General features: G+C 59.0%; 1 protein-coding gene across 1 annotated transcript in view; it reads left to right on the top strand.

Moving 5' to 3' along the window:
* The window catches only part of ARHGEF17 (Rho guanine nucleotide exchange factor 17), a gene marked incomplete at its 5' end in the record, with an annotated part of 31,820 nt that extends 4,509 nt beyond the window's left edge, over window positions 1–27,311 (top strand). The window contains 20 exons of the mRNA XM_041420897.1: window positions 16,699–16,776; window positions 18,914–19,096; window positions 19,486–19,602; window positions 19,880–19,972; window positions 20,342–20,518; window positions 20,771–20,821; window positions 21,082–21,191; window positions 21,303–21,388; window positions 21,499–21,617; window positions 21,846–22,059; window positions 22,174–22,247; window positions 22,355–22,548; window positions 22,681–22,931; window positions 23,270–23,516; window positions 23,597–23,683; window positions 23,780–23,847; window positions 24,169–24,317; window positions 24,401–24,575; window positions 25,222–25,464; window positions 25,968–27,311. Coding sequence (XP_041276831.1) covers window positions 16,699–16,776; window positions 18,914–19,096; window positions 19,486–19,602; window positions 19,880–19,972; window positions 20,342–20,518; window positions 20,771–20,821; window positions 21,082–21,191; window positions 21,303–21,388; window positions 21,499–21,617; window positions 21,846–22,059; window positions 22,174–22,247; window positions 22,355–22,548; window positions 22,681–22,931; window positions 23,270–23,516; window positions 23,597–23,683; window positions 23,780–23,847; window positions 24,169–24,317; window positions 24,401–24,575; window positions 25,222–25,464; window positions 25,968–26,158 — 2,907 coding nt within the window. The remainder of the gene's footprint in view (window positions 1–16,698; window positions 16,777–18,913; window positions 19,097–19,485; window positions 19,603–19,879; window positions 19,973–20,341; window positions 20,519–20,770; window positions 20,822–21,081; window positions 21,192–21,302; window positions 21,389–21,498; window positions 21,618–21,845; window positions 22,060–22,173; window positions 22,248–22,354; window positions 22,549–22,680; window positions 22,932–23,269; window positions 23,517–23,596; window positions 23,684–23,779; window positions 23,848–24,168; window positions 24,318–24,400; window positions 24,576–25,221; window positions 25,465–25,967) is intronic.
* Between the last annotated feature and the right edge of the window lie 127 nt (window positions 27,312–27,438).

Genomic DNA, 27,438 nt, shown 5'->3' with positions numbered 1-27,438 from the left:
TATTTCTTACTCAGGCAGGTCCCTGTGGTGTCCTGGAGCCGGTACCTGATGGCCCCAAAATCAGGGGTGCTCTGCTGACCCCACACCCCGATACACCCCCAGCCCTGGTCTGATCCCAACTTTGGGGGAAGAATTTGGGTGGATTTTTGGCCGAGCATGTCCTCAGGTGGCTGGGCCACCCTGTGGGAGCAGACCCTGAGGATGCTGCTCCTCACCTTGCCTGACCCCTCCGGCCTTGAGGAACAAGGGTGCGAATTTTCCCTTTTAAGGGCAACACCACAGCTGTATCTTCAAATCTCTCTCCTGCCTTGGGATTTCTTTGTGCTCCAGCCATATCCTAACTGAAACCAGGGTTTTTATTTCTCCTTTTGATTTATTAGATGGTGGAGCTGGGATGTTTTATTTCAGATGGCATCAGCTTTGTCTGGGGGGGCCAAGGGGGACTGAGCCCTGCAAGGGGGTTGCTTTAATTCTGAGTGAGATCACCGAGGACCGGATATAACTTGGCACTGGGATGGCTGGCTGGGAGCATGGATTTATCCCTGACCAGCAGAGAAGAAATCTGCTTTATTTTTTTACTTTTAGATTTTTTTCCCTCTCCCTAACTCAATGGGAAGGCCCAGCGTTGCGAGGCTGTGAGTCTGTATGGGGAAATGGCCACCTCCACTTGGGAATTTTGTGGGATGGCAGCATCCATCTCATGTCATGGTGGTGATGGTGAGATGGTGTCCATCTCCAGGGAAGGGATTCGTAATGAGGTCTGGCACCTCTGGAGTGATGCTGCCTTAAAATATTCTCTCCCAAAATCTTTCACCCTCAAGGGGTTGAGTATTCCCCAGGATATTTTCCCAGCTTCCACGGTGTTTGGTGGTGGCTTTGGCAGAGGTGCATCTGGCACATCCTGCCCAGAGAGGTAACGTGGTGTTCTCGCTCGGGGGCAGCACTGTTTGTCCTGGGTGCTTTCCAGCAATTCTCCATGGGGCTGGAGCCATCCAGCTCATCCTGGGTGCAGAAGAACTCCTTCACCCTCTGCCTGACGATGGGCACCAGGCTTTTAATTCCTCAGAGGTCATTAGCAGTATATCCCACTCTGGAGGATCCTGTGGGAGAAAAAAACCCCAGAACTCTGGATAAAGACTTCTCCCTGCTTCCAGCATCCCAAAAGCTGCTGGAATGGGCAGCACACACAAGCACGTGTGTGTGCACCCATGTTCAGCCATACACAGCCTAGCAGCAGGGCAGGATGCATTTAGGATATTTTTGGGATGGATTTGGGGTCCATTTCCTGCTCAGGATGCCAGACTGGCAACCCCTCGGATCTTTCTTCCCCCCCCATGGCTGAATCCTTCTGGGGATGGAAAATGAGGTATGCTCGCTGTCCTGCTGTGTTTGTTGACTTAGCAGCACTTGGATTAAACAGGAAAATATTGATTTAAATATAGCACCTCTGGGGAGAACGGGAGTCGTGGGAACGCGGCCTTCCCCACCTGCAGGTCCCCAGCGGGGCGGCCGCACCCCGGAAAAGCCATCAGGGATGGAGGGGGATCCCGGAGGGAACGGCGGGGTCACGTTCCCAGGGAAGCTTGTGTAAACCACCCCCTTCCCTCCCCAGCATCCTCCTGGCTCATCCCCGACCCTCCAGAAGCTCCTCTTGGCTGTGGGGACAGCTCGGAGGCGGATCCATGCGCTGGCCATATATTCCTGAAGTTTGTCATCTGTGGCCTTAGTTTCCCCCTGTTCCATTTGTGTAAATCCCCAGGTTTGGGGCTGTGGCTGGGAGTTGTCTCGTTTTTTTGGGGTTTTTTTTTGGTGTTACTGGAAATCTCTAATTAATTAAAGCAGCTGCAGGGCAGAGGTGGGAATGGGCAAATCTTGGCTCTCCTCTCCCTGCTCCAATGGTTTGCCCGGGTTTTGCGTGCCTGGATCTGCCGTGCTCAGCGAAATGCTGGAGTGGCGGGAAACTGAGGCACATGGGCAGCCCTTTAGAGAGGTGGGATGTGGGATGGAGTGGGGAAAAGTTCTCTGGGATCAGGGGATGCTGCCTGTCAGTGGCGTGGATTGACCCTGGGATCAGTGGCACGGGTCCAGGGGGTGTGACCCAGCCCAAATCCCCTTAACTCTGCCCATTTTTGTCTCCTTCTTTCCCCACTGCCAAAATCCCCCTTATCTTAGCCCATTTCTTATTCTTTCCTTCCCCTGTGCCAAAATCCCTTGTCTTTGCCCATTTTTTACCTCTTTCCTTCCCTGGTGCCAAAATTCACGTAACTCTTCCCATTTTTACCTCTTTTCTTTCCCTGCTGACAAAGTCCCCTAAACTCTGCCCAGTTTTTGCTCTTCCCCAGTGCCCAAAATCCCCTTATCTCTGCCCATTTTTTGTCTCTTCCTTCCCCTGGTGCCAAAATCCCCTTAACTCTGCCCATTTCTGCCAGCGCTTTGAACAGGGCTGCTTTGTCCCTTGTCGTCCCCCCCCCACTTTAATTAAAACCCTCTAATTAATTAGGCAGCGAGCTCCACCGGGGTGGGGGATGATCCACGTGGGATGGAGGCCTGTGCTGGTGGTGCAGGATGCAGCCTTGGAGCGACAGGGTTAGCCCTGGGCTGAGCTGGTCCTGGGGGCTGGCCTTGGCTGATCCAAAGGTCAGGCTCTGGGCAGGATCCAGGCACTGCAGCCAGGGTGGGAGGCTGGAATGGGCTCGGCAGGGACCCACAGTCCTGCAGCTGGGATGCACCAGGAGGTCCCTGGGGCTGGGGTACACAGGGAGAGGCTGGTTTTGGGCTTGTGCATCCAGGGAAATCCCTGGAATTTGTGTGGATGTGCATCCCTGCACAGGGAGTCCTGGCGTGCAGGGATGCACGTATAGGGGGTATGGAGAGGGCCTGGTACAGGGATACCTGTAGGTATGTATGGGACACTCCCAAAGGGAATTTGGGGGGAATTTGGCAGCATTTTTTGCCTGATGGAACAGTTCTAGGTTAATTTTTTGTCTTCTCCGGTCGTGGGCTGAAAAGTGCTATGAAACCATTGAGCATTATAATTAAAATGGGTTAATGAGGAACCTCCTGGAGCTTTGGCTGGTGCCGCCTTGGGGACATTGGCAGGTCCCCAAGAGGAGGCTGTGCACCTAGTGGCATTTCTAAGTAATTAATATTATTAAGGGAAAAGGTCCCTGGTGCAGGGGTACACACACTGGGGTATGGAGAGGGCCCTGGTGCTGGGATATATTCTCAGAGATGCACTGGGCAGCCTGCCTGCACCCTGCCTGCATCTCTGCACAGATGCCTGGGCTTTTCCATGGAAAATCACATGCCTCCAAAGCTTCTGGGAGGAGGTGGCCTCGTTCTTCCATCTGCTCTTGCCAGGGAAGCAGCAGGTCGGCCTCCCTGTGGTGTAACCTCCAGGTAACCTCCTGCCAAACCCAGCTGGGATGGAAGCTCAAAGCTTCCCAGGGCTTGTTCCCGCAGCCTTTATCCATCATTGCAAGGGCTGTGGGATCCTTGGAAGTGTCCAAGGCCAGAGTGGGTGGGCCTTGGAGCAACCTGTTCCAGTGGGATGTGTCCCTGCCCGTGCTGGGGGGTTGGAACAAGATGAACTTAAGGTGCCATCTCGTCCAAACCATCCTGTGATTCTCTCACTCTCTGATTTAGAGCCTTTGCCAGGGATATTTCTGAAAAGGGAGCTTTCCCCTGGATATTGATCCCTGTGTGATGGGAATGTCCAGAGAGGTGATGTGCTGAGGTCTCCCCTTGCTGAGCTCCCTCACCTGGTCACAGCAGGTCCCAGGGGGCATCCCACAGCTTCAGAGCTGCAGCAGGAGCTTCTCCTAAATCCAGGGTGGAGAAGGAGGTGCCCTCACACGAAAGGAAGGTTTGGCCAGAACAGTCTCCTCTTCTCCCAGGGCATGGCCTGGAAAACAGGGAAAAGGAGACTCCCATCCTCCTGGAAAACAGAGAAGGAGACTCCCATCCTCCCATCCATCCATCCATCCATCCATCCATCCATCCATCCATCCATCCATCTTCATCCACCTCTCCCATCTCCATCAACCTCCATCCATGTCCATGCTCCCTTCCAGCCATCCCCCTCCACCCATTCCCACCACTTATCCAGGACAAAAGTCCCCACGCACTATCCAGGCATGATTTTCCAAGAGAACATGGTCCATCTTCCAGGATGTCTCCTCCTGAAGGCTTGCACAGACAGAGCCCTCTCAAACAAAAGCCTTGCCATTTCCACCATGGTGCTTCCAGGCCAGGATGTGTCCAGTGAAGGAAAATCAGCCACTTCCACCCCCTCTCCCTCATCGTGGCTCTTTTTAAGCCTCTGATGGTTGGTCCCGGTGGGGCTGTTTCTCTGGACTCCCTTGGTTTCCATGGAGAGGATGAGTGAGGAATTTCAAAGGGAATGGCTCCAGTAAATGAACTCTTCTCTAAAAATAGTGTGTTTGCTTTTGGTTCTTTGGGAACTGCGGCCCGGCCAATGGGAAGGAGAACAAAAATCAGCATCTGGGTAAAAGTATTCCAGTAACTCACTCTTTGTGCAAATTCCCGCTGGAGCCGCTCAGCTTCCGGGGAACGGGAGGCTGATCCCAGTTCCTGCCATTGCTGGGTGCAGCTGGGGGCTGTCCCCAAGCCTGGTGCTCCCCTCTACCTTGTGCAGGGTATTTTGGGTAGAATCCCTTTAATCCGAGTGGTGGAAGGATTGGAGGGAGCAGATGTTGGGCTTGTGTCGCCTCTGTGTCCCGAGTTGTCCCAGAAACCCCAGCACGTCCCCTTTTGGGAACCAGGAGATGGCCACCACCACCTTCCACCAGTGACATCCAGGACACCAGTGAGCCCCACCAGGACATCCCTGCAGGGATGTGCTGGGAAAAGGACACCCGTGGTAGCGCCCACCACCGGGTTTGCTCTGGAGGAGTCACCATCCCAGTGAGGGGACAGCCACCACCAGGTGCCCCCTGCAGAAGCCACCATCCTGCTGTGGGGTCACCAGCATCCCTGCATGGTCCCCGGGGCTGGAGAAGGTTTCCTTGGTGGTGCCGTGGAGTTGCTATTTGTGACTGCCTGTTCCCGAGCCCTCCGATACTCTCCAAAAAAAACAAAAAGGGAGTTGTTTGCATGGGAAGATTGGCATCTCCGAGCCTGGGATATGGTTTCCTGCTTTTTTTAGCTGGAGTAGCAGCAGACTCGTCGGCCTGCCCTGATTTGGCATCCTTCTTCTTGCTCTTTTTTTTTTTTGGAAGAGTTTCATCCTGACCCCTTGGCAGAAACACCGTCGCTAGCGGTAGGGGATCGGGTTTGGTCCTTTTGGTGATTTTTGGGTTGCCCAAAACCCCGGTGAGATGGGATGTAGATGGCTCAGAGCCTCGGTGAGCGGAGAGGGAACTCGTCCCTCCATCGTCCAAACCTGGCACAGGTCAGTGGATGCTGAACCCCCCCTGCTCCCCCCGACCCCAGGGTGTGCTGTGACAGTGACAGGGCAGGGAAGCTGTCACCTCTGGCCTTGACTGTGGTGTGACGTGGGCTGTGGGCGTTCCTGGCGAGGTCTGTGCTTCCCCCCTCTCCCCAGATCCCTGCTGTCCTGCTTGCAGCAGGCTGAGGGGACCCACGGAGCACCAGGCACTGGGAGTCTGTGGGGCACAGCTGGGTGAAGGCTGGTGGTTGGACCTCAGCTGCTTCCAGGCATGGATCCAGGCAGGAGGGACAGGAGAAGTCCTGGCAGGGGCATGGAACAGGGTGGTCAGCTCTCCTACCTTCTCCATCAGCACCTGGGTGTCCCTCAGCTCCTGGGTGTCCATCAGCTTGTGGATTTGTGGGTGCCCATGGACTTCCAGCACCTGTTTGATCCTAAGAATCCATCTGTCAGCTCCTGGCTGTCTGTCGGCAGCTGGATGACATTTCTGGGTGCCCATGGATTCCTGGGACTGGTTGGCACCTGGGGGGCCATCAGCTCATGGGGGCCTGTGGTTACTTCTGCTTTTGTGAGTGTCCATGGACTCCTGACACCTGTTGGATCCTAGGAATCCATCAGCTCCTGCATCCCCATCCCCCCCGGGTGCCCAGTGGCTTCTGGGTGTCCCTGGACGGCTGGGTACCTGTTGGATGCTGGTCATCCATCAGTTCCTGGGCACCCATGGCCTCTGGATGCCTGTGAGTGTCTGTTGGCTCCTGTGTGTCCTTCAGCTCCTTTGAGTTGTGGATCCACGGGTGCCCGAGTCTCTTTGGGATCCTGGGCATCCTTCAGCTCCTGGGTACCCAGGGAGTCCCCACTGGCTTCTGGGTGCCCATGGGCTCCAGGATAGCTCCTGAGCAGCCCTCAGCTTCTGAGCATCCATCATCTGTGACTCCTGCATCCCTCTTGGCTTCGGGTGTGCTTGGAATTCTGGCTCCACGTGGAGACCTGCATCCCCATCAGCTCCTGGGTACCGAGCCCCTCCTGTGCCCATCACTCCCTGCATGCCAGGCTGGCTCCCTCCTGCCTGCCCCAAGACTTCTGGCCCCATTCCACCAGGGAGCCAGGGCACCTCCCACCCACCTGTGCCAGGCTGGCATCCAGCAGCGATGCCAGGGAGTGCCAGCATCGGGCACCCCTCTCCCTGGCTTCCTTGTCCCTCAAAATCCTTACAGGCATTGCTTTTGGGGCGGCTTGGGATGCTTTTGGGGAGGCTTGTGCCAGCAGCAGAGGATGCTGGTGTGGGATCCAGGGATTCCAGTGAGCTGAGGGGGTGGAATTGCTCCTGTCCCGGTGGGTGCAGGGCCAAGCCCACTGGGAGGCAGCAGGGAAGGAGCAGGGGGAGGGAAGAAGAGCTGGGCTGACCTCAGCATCTGGAAAGCTGCGCTCTTGGGCCGTGGCCTGCGTGCCGAAAACCGGAGGCAAAAAAAACCTTCCATATTTGGTGAAAGTTGCTCCAGGACTCGGCAAAGGCTGGCAGCAAACGGGGGCCACAAGCCCCCAGCTGTGCCCTGGACCACTGCTTTTGTAAGGGCTCTGCAAACCTGCCAGGGGATGGATGGTAGCTGGGGAGGGTTAAATTGGGGTGAGCATCTCCAGTCGGCTGGGAAGGGGGGCATGGAGAGGGGGGATCCGTGGGATGCTGCCAGCAGCACAGGGAGGATGCAGGAGATGCATCAGCACAATCCTGAGCTTTGAATTTTGGCAGAGAGGAGAACTCCTCACCCCAGTGCCGTACGTGAAGATTTCAGTGAAAATCCCACAGGAAAAGCCCCACTGTGCATTTAGAAGAGGAACTTTTGTTGCTTTGGGAGATGAGCCTCCTGCAGCTCCCCTTTCCCCATCCCACTGGCACTGCTCCCAGCACTGCTGCTCCCCTGGGCAGCAGAGGGATGCCCAGCATCCTTCCACCCTGCCTTGGAAAAATTGCCCCAACTCCTTTATTTTTTATTCCCTTTTTTTTTTTTTTTTTTTTGTTTCTCACACTTTAAAAGCAGAATTGCAGCCAGGCCGTGTCCTCCCGGGATGAATCACCGCAGCCGAGAAGTCCAAGAAGGGAAAACAACTGAATTCCCGAGCGCTGGGGCTGAAGCTGCCCTGCTCCTCCTCCTCCTCCTCCTCCTCCTCCTCATCCTCCCCATCCCGGAGGAGGTGGTGCTGCCGGGTTTCTCCATGGGAGCATCCCTGACCAAATCAATGCTCCTCTGTGAGCTGGGAGCCTGGGAAAAACCACGGCCGAGGGAAAAGCAAACATCTCCAGCCCCGGGCCTGCGAATAAACACGGGAATATTATTAGCAACTGAAGCAGGGCTGAATCAGAGCTGCTGATTTATGCTCTTATTTCCTTTCAAGAAGTTACTCTTTGGAGAGCAGCTCGGACTTTCCTTACCCGTGGGAGAGCAGGGAGAGGCTGGGCAGGGAGGGAATGCAGCCCCGGATGTGATTCCCTACGGCGCCGGGCAGGCTCGGGCACGGCCCCTCTGCTGTGCCACAGGTCCTCCTGTTCCCATGGCACTGGCTTCTCCAGGACCTGCTGCTCCCAGGGATCTTTTTCAGAGATGAGAGGCTGGAAGGGATGAGGGATTGGAAGCCAGGGATGGGGTGACACCTGGAAAAGGAGGTGACTTGTGCTCGGGGATGGCGGTGGTTGGTACCCAGGGATGGGCTGCCATGCCCCAAAAGGTGACTGGCCCCATGGAATGGATATGATTGGTACCCAGGGATGGGCTGCCATGCCCCAACAAGGTGACTGGCACCATGGAATGGGGGTGGTTGGTACCCAGGGATGAGCTGCCATGCCCCAAAAGTTGACTGGCACTGTGGAATGGGGGTGCTTGGCACCCAGGGATGGGCTGCCATGCCCCAAAAGGTGACTGGCACCATGGAATGGATATGATTGGTACCAAGGGATGGGCTACCATGCCCCAAAAAGGTGACTGGCACCGTGGAATGGGGGTGGTTGGTACCCAGGGATGGGCTGCCATGCCCCAACAAGGTGACTGGCACCATGGAATGGGGGTGGTTGGCACCCAGGGATGGGCTGCCATGCCCCAAAAGGTGGCTGGCACCATGGAATGGGGGTGGTTGGTACCCAGGGATGAGCTGCCATGCCCCAAAAGTTGACTGGCACTGTGGAATGGGGGTGCTTGGCACCCAGGGATGGGCTGCCATGCCCCAAAAGGTGACTGGCACCATGGAATGGATATGATTGGTACCCAGGGATGGGCTGCCATGCCCCAACAAGGGGACTGGCACCATGGAATGGGGGTGGTTGGTACCCAGGGATGAGCTGCCATGCCCCAAAAGGTGACTGGCACCATGGAATGGATATGATTGGTACCAAGGGATGGGCTACCATGCCCCAAAAAGGTGACTGGCACCGTGGAATGGGGGTGGTTGGTACCCAGGGATGGGCTGCCATGCCCCAAAAGGTGACTGGCACCATGGAATGGGGGTGGTTGGTACCCAGGGATGGGCTGCCATGCCCCAAAAGGTGACTGGCACCATGGAATGGATGTGATTGGTACCCAGGGATGGGTTGCCATGCCCCAAAAGAATGGAATGGGGGTGGTTGGCACCCAGGGATGGCAGTGGCTGCCATCCCCCAGCTTTATGGCACTTGTGGGACACAGGGCAGAGCATCACTGATCCCAAGGGGCTGCTCAGGCTTGAAAACCCTACAAAATCCAACCCAACCTCCTGCTTTAATACTTCCCAAGAGAACAGAATGTGATTTTTTTTTCCCCCCCAAGTGATTTCCTGCCAGAGGCTGAGTGATTGAGGCAATACAGGATTGGATGGAATAGCATCATCCTGTTTTGGGAGATGGTGCCAGCCAGGGGCTTTTCTGGCTGCTCCAGGAAGTTTTAGATGCCAGGATGATGCTGTTTGTTGCAGAGGTGTTTGCTCATTGCACTGGGGTGGATGGATGCGGGTCCAGTTTATTTCCAAGCCTTTTCTTTCCAGAATTTAGGTAGAAATAGAGCTGAGGATGTGTTAAAATTGTTAAGCTTGGGAATTCACCGTGCATTGTCCCTGTGGACCAGTGGTTCCCACTATGTCCCAGCTCCCTCTAGTGGGATCTACCCTGGGAACAAGCACTCAGGGATAGAAAAGGTGCAGAAATACCTGATTCTTTCAAACTGGGAATGCTGGTTTCAAGGAGGTGCCAAGATTCATGTACCTCCCAGCACAGCCCTACTGTGACACCCTAGAGAATCTCCCAGCAGGAGCTGGCAGCAGGAACGAGATGTAATTGAGGGGAAAGCAACTTGTATTTATTTACTCTTAAATTTTTGGCTTGTTTTGGAGGGGTGGGAATAGTTTTGCTCGAGGCAGGGTTAGCTCCTCCTTTAGCAGCTGCAGGAAGGCCCTGAGCAGCAAATCCCACTCCCAAAGTGGTCTAAAACACTGTTTTCCCCCCTAAATCTGGATATTTTTGCCCCAGAACAGGGTCTCAGGGACAAAATCCCTACTGCAGCTCACTCAGGCTATGGCTGGGTGAGCTTACACCAAGGAAAGGGAGAAACACTGAGTGCTGCGGGTGTGGGAATTTTGGGATGATCTCTGGGGATGCAGCACAAGGAACACCCTCCCACACCGACCCAATCACCAGGGTTTGGGACAGTGGGGGGAGTCCTCAGAGTGGCTGGAAACTTCATCATTCCATGCACTGATGTGTGCACAAGGGCCAGAATCTGTGTGATGGCTGTGATCCCTCATGGAATGTACATTCCTGCTCTCCCTTTGGCCTTTGTTTGTTTAAAAAATGGATGGTTTAGGACTTTCCTGCATGATGCATCTTTGTTTGCAGGGGTGGAGGCAGGACACAGTATACCGTGGCCTTTTCCAAATGTTTTAGGATGTTTTAGAATCCCTGGGGATGCTCAAACTCCTCCTGCATCGATATTCCTGCACAGGGAAAAGCAAAATGATGGGGTTGCTCCCTGAGCCTAGTTAAAAAATAAAATAAATCAAGATGGGAGGGTTCCCATGCTTCTTCAGGGCTGCATTTCCAGTGTCAGAGGGAAAGCTGGGGGAAAAGGCCTTTCCTTGGCCCCATCCCAGGTTTGGGGTGCTGTTTAATCACCCCCAAACCCCTGGTGCCGGATCCTCTCCATCTTTGGGTTTTCAGGAGCATTTTGCCACGCTGGCACAAGCCTTGGGATGGGGGATGAGTCCCTTGGCTCCATCCCAAGGAACTGGCGCGCATTTCCCAGGAGAGTTTGGGGTTTTGAGGGAGGAAACGCTCAGATTGGGGGAAAAAAAAAAAACAAACAACCACACAACAGGGGCTGGTCCGAAAGGAAATCTAAAGGTGTTTACAAAGAGCCGCGCTGCTAAAAATAACCGGCTCATATTTTAGACAGCCCTAAAAATAGGCAGCGCTGTTGGAGTGGCCAAACACTCCCAGGAATTTCCTGTGGGCTGCGGGCCGCTCGCAGGGGGGTCCGGGCTCGGCTGGCCGGCCCCGCTCCGGGGTTTGCATCCCGGGGAGATGGACAGGGAACGCAGCGGGGTTCGGTCCGAAATCCCTGCGGCACAGGGCAGGGCGGGTTTAACCCTTCTCCGGCCATCCTCTGTCCCATCCCGAGGGTGGATGTGAGCGAGGGCTCCAAACCCGCGGGAGGAAGGCGCAGCCTCTCCAGCCGACAGCGGAGAGTCCCGTGCAGCGCTCCCGGGACACGCTGGCTGGGATGAAGGGATTGAGCCCAGGCTGGCGCTCGGGGAGTGGGAAAGGCTCTCCTGCCATGGAGGGGGCGGGCGGTGCCGGGGGAGGGCCCGGGGCGCCGCTGCGGGAGGAGCTGCCGGGACACGGAGCGCCGGGCTGGACCGGGCCGGGAAAGGGGCTGGCATGCCCGGGGAACGGGAACGGGATTGCCGAGGAGCGGGAATGGGACTGCCCGGGGAACGGGAATGGGATTGCCCGGGGAACGGGAATGGGATTGCCCGGGGAACGGGAACGGGATTGCCCGGGGAACGGGAATGGGATTGCCCAAGCAGTGGGAATGGGAGTGCCCGAGCAGCGGGAATGGGATTGCCCGGGGAATAGGAATGGGATTGCCCGAGGAGCGGGAATGGGATTGCCCTAGGAACGGGAATGGGATTGCCCGGGGAACGGGAACGGGATTGCCCGGGGAACGGGAATGGGATTACCGAAGAGTGGGAATGGGATTGCCCGAGGAGTGGGAATGGGATTGCCCGGGAAACGGGAACGGGATTGCCCGAGGAGCGGGAATGGGATTACCGAAGAGTGGGAATGGGATTGCCCGAGGAGTGGGAATGGGATTGCCCGGGGAAGGGGGAACGGGATTACCGAGGAGCGGGAATGGGATTGCCTGAGGAGCGGGAATGGGATTGCCCGAGGAACGGGAATGGGATTGCCCAAGCAGTGGGAATGGGAGTGCCCGAGCAGCGGGAATGGGATTGCCTGAGGAGCGGGAATGGGATTGCCCGAGGAACGGGAATGGGATTGCCAACCAGAGGGATTGGGGATTGCAATGCAGTTGGACCCGGGTTTGCATCCCTGGTGGGTTCGGGATTGCAAGAGGAATGGGACTGGGATTGCAGCTCAAATGAAACTGGGATTGCAGGAGGAATGGGGTTGGGATTGCAGCTCAAATGAACCTGGGATTGTCAAATGAAAGGGATTGGGATTGCAGCTCAGATGAACCTGGGATTGTCAAATGAAAGGGATTGGGATTGCAGCTCAAATGAACCTGGGAATGCAAGAGGAATGGGATTGGGATTGCATCCCAAATGAACCTGGGATTGTAAAACGAATGGGATTGGGATTGCAGCTCAAATGAACCTGGGATTGTAAAATGAATGGGATTGGGATTGCAGCTCAAATGAACCTGGAATTGCAAGAGAAACGGGATTGGGATTGCAGCACAGATGAACCTGGGATTTTAAAAGGAATGGGGTTGGGATTGCAGCCCAAATGAACCTGGGATTGCAATGCAGTTGGACCCAGTTTTGCACCCTGTTGGGTGCAGGATTGCAAGAGCAATGGGATTGGGATTGCATCCCAGATGGATCTGGGGTTACAGCCCAAATGGGTCCAAAACTGCGAGCCAGGTGTATCCAGGATTCCAACAGGAGTGGTTCTGAGATTACAGCCCAAATGGATTTGGCATTGCCATGCACATTGCCAGGCTGGCTTCCCTGTTGGGTGCAGGATTGCAAGAGGAGTGGGGTTGGGTTTGCAAAAGGAATGGGATTGGGATTGCAGCACAGATGGGTTTGGGATTGCAGTGCGGCTGGACCCAGGTTTGAATCCTTGGTGGGATTCAAGAATTCACAGAATCCTCTGTGATTGCAGACCCATCCAACCCCAATGGTTCTGGAATTGCAAAGGAATGGGGTTGGGATTGCAGCTAGATGGGTCTGGGGTTGGAACCCAAAGGAGCCCAGGATTCCAACACAGATGGGGCCCAGGATGACAAATGAACAGGTCTGGGATCACAACCCAGGATCTGCAGCCCAGGGGGGTTTGGGATTACAACCCAAAAGCAGCCAGGACTGCAAGCACAGGGTCTGGAACTGGAATCCAGATGGACCTAGATTAGTAACCCATTTTGTTCTGGGATTGGAACCCAAATGGATCTGGAATTGCAACAGAAATTAGTCAGGAATTGGAGGCCAAATAAAATAGGGATTGCAACAGAAGCATGTTTGCAATAGGATTCTAGCAGAGCCCAGGATTTTATCCCTAATGGATCCCAGATTGCAATGCAGTGATGCCCAGGATTGCAATTGAGATGGGTTTGGGGTTGCAGCCCAAATGTGTCTGGGATTACCACCAAAATGAATCTGGGACTGGAGCTCAGAACAGCCCAGGTTTTCAATCCAGATGGCTCTGGAATTGCACTGCAGATGGATCCAAGCTTGCAGCAAAACTGGTTCTAGGATGGCAGCCTAAAGGAATCTGAGATTACAGCAAAATGGATTTGGGATTGGATCCCAGAGGAACTCAGGACTGCAACCCAAGCAGATCTGGGATTGCAAACCAAAGAAACCCAGCATTCCAACAGCTGGGATGAGCAGGGCACTGCAGCTGCAGGAGCAGGAGCTGCTGCTGCCTTGAGAGCAGCCTCATTACCTGGTTGCAATTAGCATTCCCTCCTCCCTGACCCCTGGGTGCATCGGCAGCTGCTGCAGCTCCCATTACCTGCCCCGAGCCGTCCGTTCTCTGCCGCGCACCCTTCCCGGGCTGGGATGCTCATCGTCCTCACTTCCAAGAGGAAATTTACTGGCTGCAATGAGAGGATGCAGCCCTGCTGCACGCCGTTGCTGTGGAAACGGGGTGAGCGGCTAATTAGATTTAATTAACGAAGCAGGAGGGGAGCGTTACAAACAGATCTGGGCAGGATGCATCACCCGGCCAGCAGGGATGTGGGTGCTGAGGTGGGGATGCCGTGGGGGAGAAGGGGGCGTGCCTCAGTTTCCCTGCCTGCGAGGTCAGGGAGGTGGATATTCCCAGGGATGGAGTCCCCGAGGACGCTCAGCACCCCAGCATCATCACCCGTGTGCCCCCCCCCTCCCCAAAAACCTCATGCCCCAAGAAAACATCGTCTCCCCCCACCCCACCTCATCCCCCAGCATCCTCGCTGGGCAAAGCCATTCCAGCAGCATCCCTCGGCGGGATCCGGCCCTGCCCGCATCCTTGCGTGTCAGTGTGGGCACGGCTCTGCCCCCCGCCCCTGCCTGCCCAATTTCGGGGGCCGGGGGCCCTGGCGTGGCCACGGACGCAGGCGCAGCCCGGCAGCCCGCTCTGCGGGAGGGCTTTCCGTGCATCCCCCCGCTTCCCCATCCACCGCGAACCCCGCCGATATAAATAGCGCCTGCCTTTTATTCCCCTCCCCGCCGCATCCCGGCGCAGCGCTCCGGCTGGGGCGGACACCTGGGGATAGAGGCAGAGACACAGAGGGGATTTCTGCGCGATTCCTCGGGCCGCGTGGGCCGGACCGACCCCCCGGGACCCGCATGCTGCAGATGGTGAGGACTCTGGCGCAGTTCACCATCGCGCTGGAGGACATGCGAGACATCGGGGACGGCATCGACGCGGCCTTCGCCACCTCCGGGCTCAGCGGCGCGGCCGAGGAGCTGCCGGACAAGGGCTGCGGCAGCCGCGGTGGCACCGAGGTGACGGCCACAGGGGTCCCGGGGCGGCGGCGGGGGGCGCCGGGGGGCTGCGGGGGCGGGCGGGGGGCGCGGGGATGCGTCACGTTTGGACACGTGTGCGACACCCGGCACCTGTGGGGTCTGCGCCGCGATTGCCGTGGCAACCGTGCCTCCATCCTCATCCTCATCCTCATCCTCGACACCATCGGGATTCTCTGGATGGCGGGGAGGGGGGATGCTCCCGCCCGGAGGGGGTGATGGGGGGGGCTGGAGCCATCGCTGCCAGCGCCCCCCCGGTGCTGATTTACACGGCGGAGGCGTCGGCTGGTGGGAATACCCGGTTCCATGGCGGCAGGGGCTGATCCCGAGGGTGCTGAGCGTCCCGGGGGAGGCAGGATGAGGCCGGGGTGAGGTGGGGGCGTCCCCAGGGAGAGCAGATGGAGACTGAAGCATCTTCAGCCCCTCGGCGGGGAGGTTTTGCTGGGGTAAGGAATGCAGTGGGGCACATCCCGCCTTTGCCCACGGGGGGGCTTTGCCCTGCTGGGATGGTGCCTTTCCCCCAGCTCTGCTCATCCCAGTGGGAATTTGCCCCTGCCGGGGTAATGCTGGTGCTGTAACCATGGAAAAGATCCCCTTGCCAACAGCTGGGCCTCATCCTGCGTGTCCCCACTGCTGCAAATCCCCAGCTGCTGGTGCAGCCGAGCCTGTGCAGCTCCTGGGTCTCACCCTTGGCTTTGGTGCTCAGCTGGGTCAGCTCCAGGAGAAAAAGGACCAGCAGGGAACTACAGGCTGGGTGAGGGTTGGGGAAACTGAGGCAGTTTGGGGCAGCAGATTCCCCAAAGCTCCATCCTCCACTGAGTGCCCGTCCGTCCGTAATTACAGCTAATTAATCCAGCAGTGAGAGTGTTTATGAGCTCTCTAACCAAGTGGGGAGGTCTCAGCTGGTGTTCCCAATATCACCATGGTTTCCTGATTCCTGGAGAGCCTTGGACCCGTCACCAATATTTGACTCCAGTCAAGAGTTTCCTCCATGCTTGATTCCACCAGCGGTCTGGTGGGGAGCAGGGAAACTGAGTCACAGCTCTGTCCTAGAGCAGGATCTAGCCAGGATCCCTCTCCATTGCTCCCTGGGGACCACGAGCAGAGTGGTGGCCTCTCTCCATGGTGAGGATGGTCAAACTTCTTCCCGTGGCTGCAGAGCAGCTTCACAGCTCATTGTGTCCCCACTGGGGAGGACACGGCCCCACATGGGACAGGGGCTCATCCCACAGGACTGAGGACATTTGGGGTGTCTCACATCCAGGGTCTCTGCAGATTCTGCACATGCAAAACTTTTGGGGTGTCTGTGCACCTAGGGCATCTCTGCAGCAAATCTCTGCACCTGGAGTCTCTCCTTCCCATGCAGAACCTTTGGGGTGTCTCTGCAGCCAGAATCTCTGGGATGTATCCAAAAACAAACCTTCAGGGGTATCACTGCAGCTCTGGAGCATTTCTGCATCCAAAACCTTTGGGGCATCTCCCACCGAAATCTCTCTTGGGGTGTCTCCCACCCAGCAGCCTTGAAGCATTTCACACCCAGAACTTCTGGGGTGTCTGTGCTCTCAGAGCCTTTGGAACATCTCACACCCAGAACTTTTGGGGTGTCCCATGCCCGGGGCTCTGGAGCTGCAGGGAGTGCACACAAGGGGGGTCCCCGAGCCCCGCAGCCAAGAAGACCCCGGCCCATCTTCTTCCCAGGGCTTCCCACCACCCCACGAATCGGCGTCCCGTGGGGCCACAGCCCAGCCCCAGGGTGCCCGGGGTGCTGGGCGGGAGGCGAATTCCTACGGGTCCGCTCGGAGCGGAGCCGCAGGAGAGCCAGAGGGCTCCGGCACCGACCCATGTAGGGCTGTGAGCTCCAGGGCGGGCTCCTGACGCGGCCGCGGAGGAAACCAGGCGTCTGTGCGCTCGGTGTCATGTACTTCCTAATCCTCCCGGATTCCTCCATCGGGGTGGAGAGGCAGCGCAGGGGAGCTGGACGCCAGCCGGGCTCCGCCGGTGTTCAGCCTCCCCGGGCAGCCCCGCTGCCGGCCCCGAGCCCCGGCTCACCCCAAAACGCTGGTGTGTCTTTTCCCCCCGGGCAGGACATGAGGAAACACGTCATCATGACCCTGCTGGACACCGAGCAGTCCTACGTGGAGTCCCTGCGCACCTTGATGCAGGTAAGGCCGGGGTGACACCCCAGAGCGTGGCACGCCGTGCTCGCCCCAGGTCCTGCCTGTGCCAGGAGCTGTGCCACGGGCTGTGTGTCACCAGGGTTGGGGTGACAGGGGGGATGTTGGGGACGGCGGGAGCAGAAGGGGGAGCGCTGTGGCAGCAGTGTCAAGAACGGGGTGTACGAATTACCTCCGTGCCCAAAGAGAGCCTGTGGCATTCCCAGCGTGCTGTCACCTGGCAGGTAGCGTGTCCCCGAGTCTCTTGCCGTGCTTGCCTTCCAAAATCTCCTCCTCGTGTTGCACCCCATCTCCTGATGGCCCTGCCGTGATGGGGGACCCTGAAATCCCCCGTTCCCTCGTGCTCCCCTTTCCTGCTCGGATCGTCACCTGCAGACCTGAGCCAAAGGTTTTTCTCAGGCTTTTTTGCTGAGCTGGTTCCAAACCCCCTGGAGCAGCCTGGCCCGAGGGTCCACCCCACGTTTCAGATGTTAATGAAGGTGTTTCAGCAGGTTAATGATGGTCAACGCCCTGCAGACGTCACCTGGCCGAGGTGTGGCTTGCCCAACCACATCCCTGCCGGGGGAAACACCACAAACCCCGAGCTCTGCAAAAGCAGTGCCTGTGGGACCTCTGTGACAGTCCTCAAGGGCAGGGGGCACTCCGTCCCACACTGCCCTGGGCTCTTCCCATAAATGCCCCACAAGGATGCCCCAAGGTGGACACAGATGTGCTGCAGGAGGGAAGGACCCCCTGGCTGCTGCCCTTGCAGACTTGGCTTAGAGGGGCGAGAGGACTCTGGCCCTGGGGCTGATTTTGGGGGGAACTTTAGAGGGTTTGGGATTGGGCGGTGCCCTTGCTGGTTTTGGCATGGAGAGGGTCTGTGCATCCTCTAGAGAGACACAGGTGGGAGCCACAGGGTGTTAATGCCTGAGCTCTTGTCCATGGGACCTGTCCTGACACAGTGCCACCAGGGGGGACCTGGCTTTCTGGCAGGGATCAGAGGGCTCCAGGTGTCCCCAGCTCCCTGTCTCAGCTGGGACAAAGTGCTCAGATCCTTGACGTGGCTTGGTGGCACTTAGCATGGGACAAGGACCACCTTGGAGCACCATCCTCCAGCCAAGCCAGGTGGTGCATGGGCAAGCCCTGCCTGCTATCCCTGTGTGCTGCAGCAAGGGCTGTCTCCGTGCTCCTCTGCCCAATGTGGGAAGCACGGGATGCATGGCACAGTCCATCCCAGCTCCTGCTGGAGGTGCTGGCCACAGTAGGACAGGTGAAGGGAGTTAGGAGCCTCAGGACAGATTTGGTCCTTCTGACTTGGGTCTCCATGAGGTATCTGTCATCAGCTTGAGGAACCTGATCCTTGGGGGATGACTCCTTTGCCTGCTTGGTTGGAGAAACCACTGGAGATGGATCCTGTCCTCACTGCTCAGCTCCATGGTTCTCCACATATCCTGAAAGCCAGCAGCACCCTGTACTGGTCAGACTGAGCAGGTGGCAAGGCTTGAGAGGACCTTCCGCATCCCGCTGTATCCCCTGCAAATCCATCTCTCCCATTCCAGGGGCATTCCTCCGCTCTGCAGCTCTGCCCCATGGATGGAGGAGAGGGGTTTCATAGCAGAGCCACCCACCCAGCCCTGCTGAGGACCTGCTGGCCCTGAGTATTGCTTGTTGGCCCTTGTGTGGTGGTCCAGGGCATGACCCAGTGGGTGCATCCTGCTGGTCCAGCCTTCCTGGTTCCAAACACCCTAAACCCCACCGGGAACACTCCGGCATTTGGATCCCAGGCTCGTGTTGCTGTGATTTCCAAGCTAGGTCAGGCAGATGGAGGTGGTGAAGGCTCATGACAGCCAAGCTGGCTCTGAAGGCCCTGGGACAGAGGATCCTGTGCCATGCAGGCTCCTTGTGCAGACCTGTCCCCCTCCCCACACAGTTGTGGGGATTCGCTGAGTGCGGTGGGACCCAGGAGGGCTGAGCTGCAAAACCTGCCTGGTCCTGTGGGCCTGTCCCACAGCCCAGCATCCCCTGGAGGAACCCCCTGCTGCAGGCTGCCATCCATCCCGTGTTTACATGGGCTGAGAGATCCAGACTGGCTGTGGAGGGAGAGGAAACCTCCACGGATCCCGGTGCCTCTGCTTGCCCGCAGGGTTACATGAAGCCGCTGAAGCAGCCGGAGAACTCCCTGCTCTGCGACCCCTCGCTGGTGGACGAGATCTTTGACCAGATCCCCGAGCTGCTGGAGCACCACGAGCAGTTCCTGGAGCAGATCCACGACTGCGTGCAGAACTGGCACGAGAAGCAGAAAGTGGGCGACCTCCTGGTGCAGTCGGTAGGTCCTGGCGGGGCGATTCCCCCCGGGAATGCGGGTGTGCCCGCTCCTGGGCACGGCCCCAGAGCAGAGGTTTCGGAGCAGGAGGCAGGGCAGTGATGAAAGGATGGGCCAAGCAGGCCTGGGATGGAGAGCAGGAGACGATCTCCAGGCCTGCTGTCTGCTTAGCATAAGGGTGGGAGCTGCTGCTCCCGGCTGGCTCTGCAGCTCCGCGTCTCTGCCTCGGGAGCACAAACGTCAGGGCTGAAAAATCGAGGTGGGCGGACAGTGGGTGAGCCCTCCCTGCGCCAGCCCAGAGCCAGAGTTAACCCTTGGGGCAGCTTCTTCCAGGCTGTCCCAGAATGCCCGTGATCCATGCTGGATCTAGCCCTGTTTTCCCCCCACCCCAGTTCTCCAAGGATGTGCTGGTGAACATCTACTCTGCCTACATTGATAACTTCCTCAACGCCAAGGACGCCGTCAGGATCGCCAAGGAAGCCAGGCCGGCTTTCATGAAGTTCCTGGAGGTGGGTCCTGGTTCCTGTCTCCATAGATCCTGGCCACAATCTAGAGCCAGGCAGGATGGGAGTTAATGGGAGCAAATTTATTGCCAGATTGGGAATTTCCCCCCCACCTTCTTGGTTTTGTTGCAGAGAGGGTCAGTTGGGATGAACCGGAATCACTGGGGATGGTGTGGAAGTTTGGACTCCAAACCAAAATGGGCAATCCTGGCTCAGTGGGAGGCTGTGTCCCCTCTGTGTCCCACCAAGGGGCCCATCCTTGTCCCTCATGGGTGTTTTGCAGCAAAGCATGCGGGAGAACAAGGAGAAGCAGGCCCTGTCCGACCTGATGATCAAGCCTGTGCAGAGGATCCCGCGATACGAGCTGCTGGTGAAGGTGGGTGACACCGGGGTGGCAGTGTCACACCAGCAGCGGCGGAGGCCACGGCTCCTCCTCGCCTCCACGCAGCTTTCAGGGCTCTCAGGTCTCTCCTGACCCCTTTTCCCACCCCTTGTCACAAAGCTGGCGTCCCCAGGTGTGCACGTGGCTCTGCCCTCCTGCAGATGGTCACTCTGAGGATGGTCACCCTCTGCCCAGCCCACCACGGTCCCCTTACCCTCAGCCTTTCTGCTGGGCATTTCCATTCCTCCTCGGGGCTGGTTTCCATCCCCAGCAGCCAGGGCAGCGTGGGAGGGGCTCGGGCAATGGCACTGCCGGTGTCCAGGCGCTGCCAGAGGTGACAGCCCGGCTCCGTCCCCGCGGCAGGACCTGCTGAAGCACACCCCAGAGGACCACCCCGACCACCCCTTCCTCATCGACGCCCAGCGCAACATCAAGCAGGTGGCCGAGAGGATCAACAAGGGCATGAAGAGCGCGGAGGAGGTGGAGAGGAACGCCCGGATCGTGCAGGAGATTGAGTCCCACATCGAAGGGATGGAGGACGTACGTGTGGGGGGCCTTGGATGGGGTCACGCTTTCCTTCTCCACAAAATGTCCTCATTTCTGCTCTTTCTGGGTCACTTGTTTGCTCCTCCAGGTCCAGCTGTCCCCGTTATCATTTGGTCTTTGTGGGCCCCTGAGGGTTTGGGAAGGGACTGGGGTTCCAATTCTGAGCTGGGGGATGCAGGGGCAGGGATGAAGACCACAAAGCTGCCCGCAGTGGCTTCCCAAACACGGGTCTCCTTGTCCCCACAGCTCCAGGCTCCGCTCCGCAGGTTCCTGCGCCAGGAGATGGTCGTGGAAGTGGTAAGAGCGGGGAAATGGGACCCCTCTGGGTGGGCAGTGGGAGGCTGTGATTGCAGGTCATGGGGTGCCTGTGTGCCCATGGAGGCTGTGGATGGATGGATGGATGGATGGATGGATGGATGGATGGATGGATGGATGGAAAAAACAGACAGATGGAAGGGGAAGGCAGCACATGGGGAAACTGAGGCAGGGCCCTCTCCCAGCACGGGCACGGAGGAGGGATGGTCACTAACCCGCTGGTGTCTCCCACTGCTCCACAGAAGGCGGTGGGTGGGAAGAAGGACCGCTCCTTCTTCCTCTTCACGGACCTGCTGGTGTGCACCACGCTGAAACGCAAGTCGGGCTCGCTCCGCCGCAGCTCCATGAGCCTGTGAGTACCACCAGGCTTGGGGACACCCCCTGGGTGTCCCTGCCAGCTGGCCTGGCTTCAGGGGGCTGTGGCTGCGGGTGCAGCTCGGCCATCCCCTCCACAACCTCCCAGGTACACGGCGGCCAGCGTGATTGACACCGCCAGCAAGTACAAACTGCTCTGGAAGCTGCCCCTGGAGGATGTGGAAATTGTCAAAGGTCTGTCACTGCCTGCTGGAGTGTCCCATTTCACCCCAAAACCCATGGCTCCCCCTGGCTGGTAGTGCCAGGGAGGGAGAGGTTAACTCTGTGTGTGTGTCCCCACACAGGTGCCTCGCAAGCCACCAACAGGGAGAGCATCCAGAAAAGCATCAGCCGCCTGGATGAAGACCTCAACACGCTGGGGCAAGTCAGCAAGCTGTCAGAGACCCTCAGCTTCCCCCACCAGGTATGGGGATGGCAGCCCTGCAGCTGTCCCGTTGTTGGATATGTTCCCAGTGGGAGCACACAGGATGTCCTCAGCCATAGGGGACAGCCTGTGGCAGGGCTGGTGGCCATAAGCACAAAAGAGGTTGGGGCAGCCTCTGAAGGATGCCAGGGGATGGACAGGGGGTTATCAAGCATGTGGCTTGTGGTGGCCCGTCCCTGAGAGCTGAAGTGTTGTCCCCATCCCAAGGGCCTGGACGACGTGATCAAGGACCTGATGGCCGCCATCCACCGGGAGCTGTCGGAGAAGCAATCCCTGTCCTTCAGCATGGCCTTCCCCCCCAACAAGGTGGAGCTCAGCACCACCAAAGCTGACGGCACCGAGTCCTTCATCTTCGAGTTCCCCAACCCCGACGCCCGGCTCGGCTTCGAGCAAGCCTTCGAGGACGCCAAGAAAAAGCTGGGTAACAGCAGGGAGAGGGGAGCTGGACGTGGTGGTGGGCTTGGCATCCCCCCTCCCCGCTTTGGTAGACCCCTTTCCTCCATCACGTCTTGATCCCCCAATCTGATCTTCCCAGCTTCCAGCAAAAACTGCCTGGACCCGGAGTTCCTCAAAGCCATCCCCATCATGAAGACGCGGAGCGGGATGCAGGTACTCAAAGTCTGAGCTCAGGCATCCCACTGCTCCTCCCCACCCCGGTGGTCTTGCTACCAGATGCTGACAGCTCCCGAGTAACCCAACCTTCCGCTCCCTTGCAGTTCTCCTGCGCTTCTCCCAGCCACGGCAGCCCGGAGAGCTCGCACGAGGTTTGGGTTTGCAACAGCGACGGCTACGTGGGGCAGGTTTGCCTGCTGAGCATCCGCAAGGAGCCCACGGTGGAGGCCTGCATCGCCGTCTGCTCCGCCAGGATCCTCTGCATCGCCTCCGTGCCCGGCCTCAAGCGCGCCTACAGGTAGGACGTGCCCCGGCCCCGCGGCGCCGGCGACACTGGAGGAGCGGGGCGATGCCGGAGGCACGGGGCGATGCTGGAGCTGCTTCTCTCCCCTCCCTCCCTCCCTCCTTCCCTCCCTCCCGGTCGCGGCAGGGAGCGCGCGGAGCCGCTGGGCAGCCCCTCGGCGGAGCTGGGCCCGGCGCCGCCGGAGGACGCGGGGCCGCAGCCGTGCCTGCACATCTCCATCTCGGGCTCGTCGCTGGAGCTCTCGGAGCCCGTGGACGGCGGCAACAGGGAGCTGGTGCCCTTTGACAGCGATGACACGGATGACGAGTCCTCGCCCAGTCCCTCCGGGACGCTGCAGAGCCAAGCCAGCCACTCCACCATCTCCTCCAGCTTCGGCAGTGAGTCCCCCCCAGCCCCTGCTTAGGGAGAAATACATTTTTAGACCCAAAATTATGGGCAGCTCCATTGTTTTGGCTTCTGTGCCTTGTATTCCTCGGGGGAATCTGCAGGTGGAGGCTTTTGAGCCTGGGAAAAGAGATGTTGAGAGGCACTGGCCCAACAGTTTGGTTCGGAGATGGAGGAGACTTTGGGTGAAGCCTCGTGGATTTTGGGGCTCAGCATCCCTGCACCATCCCCTGGGCTTGACATCACCCGTGGTCTCTTCCCCATGACTTTGGAGGGTGTTGGATGGTCGTGGTCTGACGCATTCCTTCCTCCTCCCCTTCCTCCTCCTCAGATGAAGAGATCCCGAGCTGCAAGGAGGCAGCAGTGGAGACGACGAGCTCGGAGGAAGAGCAGGAGCCTGGTTTCATGCCCATCACTGGCACCTACGGGCAGAGCCGGCACGGCGAGAGCCCCACGGACGGGCGCGCCCTGCGCCGCTCCAGCCGCGGCTCCTTCACCCGCGGCAGCCTCGAGGACCTCCTCAGCCTCGACCCCGAGGCCCATCAGAGCTCCATGTGGCTGGGCACCGAGGATGGCTGGTAGGTCCCCGGGGTGGGAATTCCTGCGTGGAATTCACGCCGGTTCTGGGGGAGCCTCAAGCTTTGCTCTCCTCCTGCAGCATCCACGTGTACCAGTCCTCGGACAACATCCGGAACAGGAAGAACAGCATGAAGATGCAGCACGCTGCTGCAGTCATGTGCATCCTGTAAGTGGGGAAGGGGGATTTTCAGCCCTGGGAGGGCCAGAGCAGGAGATTTTGGGCTTCTGCAGCTGGATGTCAAAGGTGGTTTTGTGCCCACAGGTACCTGGATAACCAGGTTTTTGTGTCATTGGCCAACGGGGAGCTCGTTGTGTACCAGCGGGAAGCAGGTGAGCTTGGATTTGGGATGTGGAAAATGCAGCCCCACAGTGGTGGCTGTTGGAGAGTGGCTTGGGCAGCCCCTGGGGAGGGATGCTAGGGGTGGCATCCCTGGAGGGATGCTGGAAACACCACACTCAGAGGCAGGTGGAGATGGGCATTCTTCTCCTGCTCCCTGCCTGCCACTGGAACCCCATGGTGGCATCAGTTTATGTCCCCTCTGAGGGGTGACCTGGAGGAAGTTGTCTTCAGCCACCACACCCCATTGTCCATATCGAGTTGGACTTGGTTTTGGGAACGCTTTACCCACCCCACTCTCCCCACCCTCTCAGGCCGCTTCTGGGACCCCCAAAACTCCAAGTCCCTGTCCCTGGGCTCACCGGGGAGCCCCATCACCAAGATGGTGGCGGTGGCGGGGAAGCTGTGGTGCGGCTGCCAAAACCGAGTCATCGTCCTCAACACCACCACGCTGGCACAGGAGGTACGGGGGGCGGGCACTCTGGGGGGTGGCACGGGCACCGGTGGCGCGGCCGGTGGCATCACCGGTGGCGTCTGTCCCCTCAGCACACGCTGCAGGTGGGGCAGGACGGCGGGCGCAGCGTCACCTGCATGGTGAGCGCGGGCAGCGGCGTGTGGGTCGCGCTGCAGGGCAGCGCCCAGGTGCGGCTGTACCACGCCACCACCTACGAGCAGCTGGCAGAGGCTGACATCACCCCCCCGGTGCACAAGATGCTGGCCGGTAAGTGACACCCGTGACGTGTCTCCGGTGGGTGCCACCGCCGCCTCCAAGGGGTGCCGGCGCCCCTGGAAAGTGCCCCGAAGCATCCGGTGCTGGGAGATTTAGGATGCTGGGTTTGGGGAAGGAGATGTGAGGCCTTGTGGGATTAACCAGGTAGCTGGGTAATCCCATGTGGAAAGGGGGCAGCCCCTGGGGAAATGGATAATTCCGTGTTGAAACACGTGGGTAATCCCATAATCACAGAATCGTGGAATTCCAGGATGGTTTCGGTTGGAAGGGACCTTTCAGATCATCGAATTCCAACCCCCTGCCATGGCAGGGACACCTTCCACTGTCCCAGGGTGCTCCAAGCCCCAGTGTCCAACCTGGCCTTGGACTGTTCCAGGGGTCCAGGGGCAGCCACAGCTTCTCTGGGCACCCTGTGCCAGGGCCTGCCCACCCTCACAGGAAGGAATTCCTCCCGACATCCTCTCAGTGGGAAGCCATTCCCCCTTGTCCTGTCAACCCAATGTGCTGCCACCACCCAGGGGGGCATTGTGAGCTCCCTTCCCCATGTCCCATGTGCCCTGGGGATGGATCCCTGTGGGTGGGGGTTCCCAGCCCCGTGTGGGGCAGGACAAGGCACCGACGCCGGGATGCCCGGCAGGCTCGGATGCCATCATCCGGCAGCACAAGGCCGCCTGCCTGCGGATCACGGCCCTGCTGGCCTGCAAGGAGCTACTGTGGATCGGGACCAGCGCCGGCGTGGTGCTCACCCTGGCCGTGTCCCCCAAGGCAGCCCCCACGCTGGTGGGGCTGTCCCAGGGCCACACCGGCCACGTGCGCTTCCTGACGGCCATCGAGCTGCCCGACGGCTTGGATGTCCTCTTCCCGCTGCCCAGGGACACGGGTAGGTGGGGTGGCTGGCACATCCCGCTCCTGGCACTTTCTGGGGGCAGTGCACAGTGTTTGTGGGGCTGGGAATGCTGTGCTGGATGACCAGGATATGTTGGCGTCCCTGTTCCTTTCTTGCCTTGTTAAAATCCAGGGTGAAAAACTGGCATTGGAGGGTGAGAAAACTGGACGCCAAACTTCCCTCTACCAGCACGGGCGACCCCAAATTTCCAAGGGAGACCCAAATTCCCACAGTGTCAGCCAGCCCAGCTCCGAGGCAGGGCTGGGATGGGGAGAAGGAGCAGATGGGATGGGAGCTGGCGGGAGCTAATTTGGGTTACAGGGACCAGTTTGGGCTGGGAGGTGCTGTTGGGATGAGAGGAGGTTTTTGGGGCCGGGATGTGGTGCCTGCAAAGCCGTGGAGGGTTGGTGCTGATGGAGGGTTGGTGCTGATGGAGGGTTGGTACTGGGGACCAGCGGAGATGGTGACAGCATTTTGGGGGGTTCTGCGCCTGGCAGGGGCCGAGAAGCCGAGCGAGGCGGAGAAACGAGACCCGTCCCGGCCCCGTGCCCCCGCCCTGGCCCTGTCCAAGCCCAAGATGTTGGTGATCAGCGGCGGCGACGGCTACGAGGATTTCCGGCTGACCAGCAGCAGCGAGACCGTGGGCCGGGACGACAGCACCAACCACCTCCTCCTCTGGAGAGCGTGACCAGCCACGGCCCCCCCGGGCCGCCCCGGCCAGGATCGGGGGGTGCTGGCCCCCCTGTGCGCAGAGGGGGGGTCCCGGCCCCCTCCCCACCGCCCCCCGCCCCAGCACCTCTCATCTCCAGCCCGGCTGCTCTCTGTGTGCTCGGGGTTGGGGGGATGAGCCCCGCTCCCCCCGCCGTCCCCCCGGCCGCCGCTGGACTCGGGGGGGACACACAGCGCTTCGGGGGCCTCCGGAGGATGGGGAGGGGGCGGGGGTGTCGCTTGGGAAGGCGCTGCGGAGGAGGAGGAGGAGGAGGACGGTACCGAGCATCCCTGGGGACCGGCCGGAGGATGCCCGACTGCCCGGAACCTGCCTTGCTCTCCGGTTTTGTGTGTGCCTGCTTCACGGGGCGGGGCCGTCACCCCCCCGGCCCCCGGGACCCCCGGCCACGCCGCGGGACCACCCCAGGGACAATCCGCCCGCGGTGTCCCCCCCGGCCCGGGCCGCCCGCTAACCCGCTCGCTCCATCGCCAGCACCCAGATAGCTCTGTTCGTTTGTTCGTTTGTTTTAAATATATATATATATTATATATATATAAACATCCTTATTTATTTGGGGGCTTGGGGAGGGGGCAGGGGCATTTCGCCGCGCTGCCGGTCCCTCCGCTCCGGTTCAAACTTCCCGGGCATCGCCCCGAGGGAGAGCCTGACCCCGCTGGACCGGGCCGGTGGAGGGGAGGAGGGAAGGAAATTTGGGTGTGCCCCCTCCTTCTCTGTGATTCCCAGTGGGATTGTGCAGCCTGGGAAGTGGGATGAAGGCGCTGCTGCCGTTTGGAGCATCTCTGGATGAGAACAATCATCTTCAGCCACCAGGGCTGTCCCCCAACCCTTCCAATGGGGTGACAGTGTGGGGGACCCTAAAAATGAGACTGTGCTGGACCAACCCTCCCCCATGTGCCCTTTTTCTCCCCCATTTTCCTGCTTTCACCCCAGGATCCAGGCGAGATCAGTGCTCCCAGATTGGGACACCCTGTTGTCCCCATGGGAGACGTGACAGCCGTGGTGGCAGGGATGAATCAGGGTGTTCCCAGTCCCACACAGCTGGGTGAGTGACAGGAACGCTGCCATCCCACATGGAGCCATCCGTCTGTCCGTCAGCGGGGTGAGTGGGTGTGTGCTATATTTGGGGCGATGAGGATATTTTGGGAAAGGGGTGGGGGGGATTTCGGTCACTCGGGGGCTCTTTGTTATTAAAGGTCACCCGTGCCAGAATGATCCCGGCGTGGTCTCGTCCTTCACCT

This window comes from Onychostruthus taczanowskii, unplaced genomic scaffold, assembly GCF_017590055.1.
Source record: "Onychostruthus taczanowskii isolate IOZ18803 unplaced genomic scaffold, ASM1759005v1 scaffold67, whole genome shotgun sequence".
Lineage (NCBI taxonomy): Eukaryota > Metazoa > Chordata > Aves > Passeriformes > Passeridae > Onychostruthus > Onychostruthus taczanowskii.
The sequence above is the reverse complement of the archived record's forward strand: the minus strand, read 5'-3'. Positions and strand labels throughout refer to the sequence as shown.